Source organism: Capricornis sumatraensis, chromosome 17 (assembly GCF_032405125.1).
Source record: "Capricornis sumatraensis isolate serow.1 chromosome 17, serow.2, whole genome shotgun sequence".
Lineage (NCBI taxonomy): Eukaryota > Metazoa > Chordata > Mammalia > Artiodactyla > Bovidae > Capricornis > Capricornis sumatraensis.
The window spans coordinates 72,096,474-72,105,211 of record NC_091085.1 but is presented as its reverse complement, the minus strand read 5'-3'; the positions used below and the strand labels follow the sequence as shown (position 1 = coordinate 72,105,211).

The window sequence follows — 8,738 nt, the reverse complement described above, 5'->3', positions numbered from 1 at the left end:
GAATTTCTCAATTTTCCCCTGTGCCATGGGGCCTAAAATTTAAGTCCGATCACCCTGAACATCCCCTCCAAGGTGGGTGTAAATCCACCCACACATTTCCATGAGACACGGTAACAGACCCAACAAAGATGCCTTTTCTACGGACGACAGTGATCATTTACGGGAGACCTACTATGTCCACGGCGCTGGGCCAGCTTCATGAGCAGTGTGTTCAGTCCTCATGCAGCTCTCTGGAGGGGAGGAACTGTGACTGCCACTTTACAGAGGGGGAGACAGTTCACTTAGCCAGGGTCACACAGCAGACAGGAGGCGGAGGGGCTGGTCTGCTCCAGGGTCCAGCTCTCAGCCTCAACAGGAATAAAGACGATCATGACAGTCACTTTATTTATGACCAAAAACTTAGATCCATGCATTTTGTGTGCGTGTCTAACAAAGTATAATTTCACCTGTGACAGGTACAGAATTTCCTGTTTTCAAAAGTTTGCCTCAAGCCACTTTGCTTTTATGAAAGACCTACATTAGTACCCGTTTTCTCTAACAGAAAGAAATCTAGAGGACTTTTGCTTTTATGAAAAAAGGCGAAAAGCCACAATTGCATTCAGCCTTTATTTTATAACGAGCCGTTATAGAGGCAGGGTGAGCCCCAAGCAGCGACTGGCGCCACCAAGTGTCTTCCGTGGGAATTACACTCAGCATCACAGCGTCAGGCCGCCATGGTTTTGAACCGTGTCTGTGTCTGTCTGCTTTTTCTCTCCATTTCTTTTGTGCATCTGTGAGCGAGCTGTGTCCACAGGTAACCACTGTTTCAATGTACGCCACTGCAGCTTAACAAAGATTTCAGAGGAGCGCTCTACTCTAAGATAGAAGAGAGGAACTTGTATTCAGTGGTTACTGAAGCAATAAAATAAATGACGGGGCAAAGGAGTGAATTGTTAAGCTGAGGGTTTTCTTTAGCTGTTGCTTGTTTTTGGCTAAAACCCTCAAGTCACCATAAACCCCAGCATCCCCAGAGAGGTGGGTGACAGCGGGGCTCCGGAACCCGGTGGATCTGTGTGACCTTGGGGGAGTGAACGAAGGTCACAGCCACAGGCTCATCTGCTAGTGGAGAAGCTTCTCTCTCCTCGAGCCACGGGAGCAAAACAGGGAAGCCTCACTTTCTTAATCACTGAGGATCCTGCCCACTGCTGACAATTCAGACCAAGGGGCTGCTTCCTTCTGGCGCTCGTGGAGAGCAGAGTAGGTCTCAGCCCCTTAACCTGAGATGCTGGCACCCGCTGGGGACATCAGGGGGTGACAGAGGCGGGGACGGCCCAGCAGGCTTGATTGCCCCCGACCGCCCCCCCCCATCAGCTCCTTTAGGGTCCTGAAGACGCAGGTGCCCAGATCTCGCGTGCCACACGTCTTTAACCTAAAGTTCTCGGTCTTGGCGCTGTTGCCAAGCGGGGCTGAATTATTCTTTGTGACGGGGCAGGAGGGCTGTCCTGGGCAGCGGGGGACGTTTATCAGCAGCCCTGGCCTCCTCTCACTACATGCCAGGAGCACGCCCTTCCCTCCTTATGATAATTTAAGACAACCCCTGTCATTTTGCCAGATGTCGTGCAGACAAGCTGAGTCCACCTGGGGCCACTGCCTTTAACTTCTGCCAGCTCATATCACCCTCACCACCTCTATTCTGGAGGAGCGTGGGGGTCCAGAGATACCCCACAGCCAGGAGGAAGCAGAGCTGGGGACTCAAGCCCACGTCAGATGGAGATCCGGCTCTGCCTCCATCCGGCCCCTGTTCCCAGGACCCCTGATGCGCTCTCCTGCAGCCAGGCCCCCCAGACTGGCCCCCCTCAGCGCGGTGGAGGGACTGACTCAGCTGGGGACAGGCATGCATGCGTGGGGGAGTCCATTCATTCACACACCGACACGCTGAGGTCTCTAGGGCAGCTCGCGTCAAAGCTTTATTTGCTGTTTCCAGAGTCTGAATGTGACATCTCTGTACATGCAAAAGGTCATTGTGTTCTAGGGCAGTCGACCAGACTCCTAAATGCTCTGCTGTGCGTATGAAATCTCTTTACAGTTACAAAATAGAAAAGCACTTGTAGGCATCCGATACTCTGAGAGGTCCGGGAGGCCCCGTTGGTTTTGACGGTAAAAATATAGTTTTTTTTTTCTTTCTGGATGAATTCTCAGTCACGATTAGAGAGGTGCTTTCTGGGATTGAATAAAGTGCCGGTCGACCGCCTTCCGTTCAAACCTCCTGGAGCCCGTGAGTTCGTAAGGCAACCGCGAGGACACCAGCTGGCAGGACGCTTCAACTTACCTGCACACAGGACTCGAGTTCCTTTCCGATCATGACTCAAGTATTGGAGGAAGGGACCCAGGAGAAAGGTCAGGAAAATACAATGGTGTAGGTATATATGTATCTTTACTGCCCCCATCTTACAGAGCATTCTAAGGGTCATAGTCACAGGGGAAGTATAGGACTTGGAGGATACTGATATGACTCAGTGCGGTACAAAATATTTCCCGTAACACACTGGATGACTTTTACGAGCCCCGTATTTACAGGATCTATAAGGCGGTGTGGAACGAGATCATTCTTTCACACAACTGGCACTATACATATATTTTTCTTAAACAGGCACGCCGCCACCAGAGATGGGTGAGCAGGTGCCAGGCTGATTCATGAGATGGTGTGGTGCCAGGTGTGAGGGTGGCAAGGGGATTCAGAGAGGACGATGGGGAGGGGCTGAAGGGTGGCCTTGCCAGAAATCTCAGGCTGACTTTCCAAGAACCTGACTTCCTGGTCCTCCCCTCCCTGCAGAAGCCAACCCACACAAAGAACGAGATCTCTAGAGGGGTGATGGGGGCGGGGGGGGGGGTGCAAAGGAGACACAGACTGGCCGAGGCCCAGCACGTTTGTGCCTACTGGCTTTCTACGTGGTTCTGCGTTTCCGGACCCTCGCCTTGCCCAGAATCCCAACACGGTGGCACCTGGCGGCTCTCAGCACGGGACTCAGGTCCACCACTCCCTAAGGGGGCGGAGCCCGGGGTGGACCCCCATCCAGGTGGAGTGGGTCCCTCCTACCCCATGGCATCACAATGCCATGGGGCTTATTTTTTTCTTTTTCTTTCACTTTTCTGTTTCAACACAGGTCAAAAGAGGAAACACAGTCTGACTATAGCAACGCCACGGCTGAAATAGGAGGGAGGGGCAATTCCCAGGGGAAAGGGCCTTCCTCCCCATCCCCCACAGACCTCACCCTGCAATGCTGGTTCACACAGAGGCCACCGTCGTCCAGCTTCCTGTATTAAGGGGCAGGGCGGTGTGGGAAGGACCATAGGGATCGGGGAGGAGGAGGAGGGAGGCTCTCCTTGGGTGGGATGCCATCTTCCACGCAGGAGTCACCTGGACGCCAGCGTTTCAGTTTGGAGAAGATCCGACCACACGTCTGTGGGGCTTTAATCACGCCTGGCTCCTGGGCAGTCTGTGGGCATCGCGAAGCGAAACATAAACGGACAAGGCGGTTAGCAGCACCGGGCGGAAGCAGCTGAGCTCTCCTTCGGGGAAACCATGCCTCAGGGTTTTCCAAATCACCTGCACAGCCTCTGAGGCTGAGGGCCTCGGTCGTTGGGCCCACGTCTATTCCAATACCCAGAGCTGGCCTCACTTCTCCCCGGGAAGCACGGAAGAAAGCGCTGAAAGCATGCGGCCTGGCTGGTCCCTTGCAAAACCTCCCCATCTGACTGTCCTCTCCCCGAATCCCAGGCAACTAGAGGTTGTCGGGGCCGCGTCGCTCAAAGCCCCCAACATCCTAAACACTGGTGGGGGGACATCTCTTCCACCGGAGTTTCTCAGGTGGCGCTGAGGGGTTTTCCACTACACTGACTCTTGAGGCCTTGCCGTGGAATTTTACAGGTCAAAGGTGTCTGTTACCTTAGGCAAGAGTGTGAAGAGGGGGATCGACTGGAGGGGAAAGTGATACGGACTTCTCAGAAGAGCAGCTGTCAAAATGCTGATGTGCAAAGCCGGTGGGGAGAGGGAAGTGGGGAGAGAGAGAGAGAAAGAGAGCTTGTACTTTAAAAAGTCACCTATCTAGCCATCTTATTTTGGATGCATTCTGTATAAAACTGTCATTTAAAGAACGCCAAAGGCCCAGGCGAGGAGGGCTCGATGAGTGCGGGCGACTTGACTGCAGACGAATGGTTAAGGCATTATTCAGTCTGTTGAAAAGGAGACGGGTTTCCAAAGGCGGCTCCAGAATTCAAGAAACCAGCATACTTACAACCCCCTGCGTGGCCCCCGAGGGCTCATCCCACTTAGAAAGAGGAGAAGTGAAAGAACCCACTGGCCCAGCTGGCTGTCCGCAGAGGCTCCCAGCAGAGCATCGGTTGCTGGAGACGTCACTGTACGGATCGCGCCCGGAGCCAGAGGTCCTGGGAGCCTGTGTTGAGCTGGTGGCTCCTGACCCAGTGAGACTGTCTGCTCTGCGGCGGAGGGATGAGGCTGCTGCAGTCAGTTTCAAGGGGTGGACTTTGCTCGTCCTCGTCACCAAGGAATTAAATGGAGTTTTATTTCCAGTCCAGGAGTGGGAGGTTAGGTCGACGATCTCCAGGTCAGTCTTGTTTTCAAGGATTCCAGGTCAGTCTCATTTTCAAGGGTTTTTTTCTTTCCTCTAGGGTAAACTTGGGCTGAAACACGACTGACTGAGAACTGAGCCTTTTTGCCTGGTGGGTGCTGACCAAACACAGCAGGTCACTTCCTGCTGCCTAAGATGGAACCAAGGTGCCTCCTCACCTTGAGAAAGATGGAAAGACAGTTGCCAAGAAAAGGGGCCAAGGTCAGAGCACACTAGGAGTGGCTTTTAAAGGGGACCTGTTGACCTGGAAAGTCACAACATCAAAACTGAAATAAAAGGTGAACTGGGTCTTTAAAAGAAAAAAAGAAAAATCAACTGACGTGGATCCTGAAAGGATTAAATCACCAAATGGCCAAAGAGAACGGACTGACTGCAAACTCGAGGGATGAAGAGAACAGACTATGGTCAAGCAGGACCAAACCTCCAGACGCAGATGCACAAAGCTGCCGGGCGACAGGCTCCAACCACTGCCCGTCCAGTGGCCGGAACTCAACCAACAGGACTCGGGGCGGAGGGCCCCCCCCCCCACCTGGGTCACTGTCCACTGTGCTGAGACACAACCCCTCTCTGGCCCAGGTGTTGGTCTTAACCCAGAGCAACGGAATTGGTCTCCATCCTCCAAGAGAGGGAAGAGGCAGTGAAGGGAGATAAGAGAAGGAGAGTTGAGGAGACGACAGAGACTGAAGGAGGGAGGGGGTGGCTGGGGGGAGGGAGGCGTGTTTTGACACCATCTGCGAAGAATGGATTTCTCCAAGAGAGACTCAGCAAGCTCAGCCCCAGCGCCCCTCAGCAATCACGGGCTGCACTATGAACTGCCCAAGCATCCTTCTCTCAGGTGGGCGGCTCCCGGGCAAGGTTGGCACAAAGTTTATGGCGACTCCAGACGTGGCGGGTGGGGTGACCATCTCTGGGCTGTATGTATGCTGCAGCCTCGGGCCTAAGAGGCGGAGGAGGCTGGTGTGGAGAAACTTCCACCAAAAAAGAAAAGAAAAAACCAAGAGGACAGAGCAGACAGTGACTGGAGACCCCAGAGGTCTTGGAGATTCCTGGGAACGAGCTTAGAGTTGGCGAGCAAAGAGGCCCGCCAAGGCTGCACTTGGTCACCTAGCATCCGGCAGGTCTGTCCGGAGTCCCTGGACTGGGGGTTGGGGGGAATGGAGGGACTCCCCTCCAGAGAAGGGCTTTCAGCAAGACTCTCCCTTCCTGCGTTGGGACCTAGAAAAAGCACCTGATCCGCGAGAACTGGGGGGCTGGGTGGGGAGGGTGGGTATGAAGGAGAGGTGAGAGCAAGCAAAAAGGACCCCGCATTCGCCGGCGCCCTGAGGCCAACGGGGCGTGGTTCTTCCCACGCCAGCAGCTCAGGTCGCACTCAGAAAATGACTTTGCCGAAAGACTCCAGGGGCTTGGGAGGGAAAGGCACTGCCGTTTGGGCCGCAGGTTTGGGAAGCCTTGGGAGCGAAGGTCACCCCACAGGAGCTCAGAGCTCTCCAGGAAGGAACCAGGAAAATGTGCACAAGGGTGAGAATGACTCTCTGTACAAAGCTTGGGGGCGGGGAGAAGATAACCTGAGATGATCCGATACCCGCATGCCTCTCCTCCTGTTCCGTAGCGTGAAAACACACATACGCACTGAATTGCAGAGAAGGTTGGTGAGATTATTGCTTTATCGCCTTCTGAAGCACACAGAATGTGAGGAAGGAGGCCACGGGCCGGCCCTGCACACAGCCCCACTGTGGGGACACACACACTTGAAGGAACCACGGCGAGGGTGCTTACAGGTGAGGGCTGCTGACTGCTTCGAGAGAAAGAAGGAACTCGCCAAAGGAGCAGCCGAGACCACCCCACCCCCCACCCCCAGCCTGGTGGCACTGCCCTGGACCACTGGTTACAGCAGGAAATGAATGCTTTCATCTTCCTTGGAAATGTCGTTTTGAAAAAGATCGGTCCTGGGGTGAGGGGGGGAAGAGGCGCTTTCGTGATTCAGAACCCAGGGGAGCCGGTCCAGCCTTTATATCCATGGTCCTGGAGCTTTGCAGGGGTCTAAAAATGCGTAGAAATGCACATTTTTATGTTTTAAGAAAAAAAACCCTCAAAACCAAAACCACCAGTATGGACATTTCTGGACTGCCCAGTCTCTTCCCCAGCCTGAAGCGCTGTCTGCAGAGAGCGTGCACGGGCTTGTGAAGGGTGAGCCTTCCTCCCTGATCCATCGGAGGGGCTTGCGAGGGACGGGCACTGAGACGCCTTCTCCATGGACCGATAGATTGACCGACCGACCGGCCAACCGGAGGGACCAGGCGTGTGCAGGAAGCGACGGCAGCAGCGGGACCTCGTCTTCAGGTTCGGACAGTTAAGGCTTGTTCATTAGACATGGCGGTGTCCCCTGTCTGGAGAGGACAGGTGTCAGAAGGGGGGAAGTGAGACCCCACTTCTCCCAGCATCGAGACAGCAAAGCTTTCCTGGTGCTCCCCAAGACGCCACCGCAACTAGCCATGGGCCAAGAGAGATGACTTTGGTTTTTGTTTTTTTTTTTGAGAAATGGGATGAAGAAGGCGGCAGGCGGCCAGATATGATGGAATGAGCCTGCAGTTTAGGATCAGGTCAGGGTGCCAGCTTTGGTGCCCTCAAATGGATTGCTGTAGGCTTGACTGAGATATCATGGGTACAGCACTGAACGCTGAACAGACACAGGCTCTTATCCCCTCTCCAAAACCCTAGAGCAGGTTTACAGGAGGATTCAGAGATACTTTTGGAATTTATTATATGTGTGTGTGTGTGTTCAGTGGCTTCCTTCGTATCTGACTCTCTAGTGACCCCATGGACTGTAGCCCGCCAAGCTCCTCCGTCCACAGGGTTCTCCAGGCAAGTATACTGGAGCAGGTTGCCGTGCCCTCCCCCAGGGGATCTTCCAGACCCAGGGACTGAATCTGCGTCTCTTAAGTGCCCTGGCAGGCAGGTTCTTTACCACCGGCACCACCTGGGAAGCCTCGTGCAGACTGCACAGGAATGTAGAAATTGGGGGCAGTGTGGAAAAAGCTGATCTTTGATGTCATTTTACGAAGTGGGGCTGAGATTCGGTGAGGAAGGCTGGCCGAGGGCATGAGACAAGAGTCCTGCCTGTCCCTCCCATCCCAGGCCGCCCAGCAGCATGGTTTTCCCCAAGCGGCAGCAGACCATGGCCCTCATCTTCCCAGGAACCCAGGACACCCTCACCCACGTCTTCCCTTCTCCTTCCAAGGAACAGCACTCTAAGTCTCCAAGCCTTTGCTTGCCGGCCCAAGTTCCCTGCTCTTCGGGTTGCAGGCTCTGCCCGAGTACCCACTCCGGGGCCCCCCATACCTGCTCAAGCTTGATTCTCATACAGGCTTTGTCTCTTCTTGGATTTCAGCTCCTTCAGCCACTGGGGAGAGGGCTCTTCCAACCTGAAACCACAAAGTTGGTGGGAGTCAGGTGCCAGCCTGAGTGAGGGCTGGGCCTGCGGGCAGGGCTGTGTGGGACCCAGGCCTCCTGCTGCTGTGCCAGGGTGGGAGGGCTGAGCCACCTACGCGGGTGGCAAAGATGCCCAGGTCCATGTGATTGAGACAGGAACTAACCAAGGCGCCCCCAAGTTCCCAAATGGGGAACGTTCAATACATCGTGGTATGTCCATTCTATGAAACCACCTGCAGCAGAAACTCATGCTCACATAAATTATTTCCATCCATCCGTCACCCAAATAGCCATCCATCCATCCATCTCCACCCATGCAAATGCTTGTGAGGGTTAAAATTCTAGGCGAGGCCACAGTACCCGGCTGCTCAGTCAGCTAGATGCTTTTGTGAAGGTTTTTTTTTTTTTTTTTTTAAGATGAGGTTAGTATTTAAACCAGTGGTCTCTGAATAAAGCAGATTACTCTCCATAACATGGGTGGGCCCCATCCTATCAGCTGAAGGCTTTAACTGAAAAAGACCGACCTCCCCAGAAGAAGGGGGAACTCAAAAAAGACACTGCCTTTGGGACTTGAACTGCGACACTGGCTCTTCCCCAGGTCTCCAGCCTGCCCACCTGGCCTGTAGATTTCAGAACTTGTCAGCCTCTGTAATCATGAAAGCCCATTCCTGAAAATAAATC

The 8,738-nt window shown here is 54.0% G+C and overlaps 1 protein-coding gene across 3 annotated transcripts in view; it reads right to left on the bottom strand.

Annotated features, from left to right (window-relative positions):
* Positions 1-6,196: 6,196 nt before the first annotated feature.
* KIAA1671 (KIAA1671 ortholog) overlaps positions 6,197-8,738 on the bottom strand; it is a 127,031-nt gene continuing 124,489 nt past the window's right edge. For all 3 annotated transcript variants that reach the window (XM_068989479.1, XM_068989481.1, XM_068989480.1), the window contains 2 exons: positions 7,968-8,050; positions 6,197-7,015 (listed from right to left, as the gene is read on the bottom strand). In XM_068989479.1, coding sequence (XP_068845580.1) covers positions 7,972-8,050 — 79 coding nt within the window. In that variant the 3' untranslated portion in view covers positions 6,197-7,015; positions 7,968-7,971. The remainder of the gene's footprint in view (positions 7,016-7,967; positions 8,051-8,738) is intronic.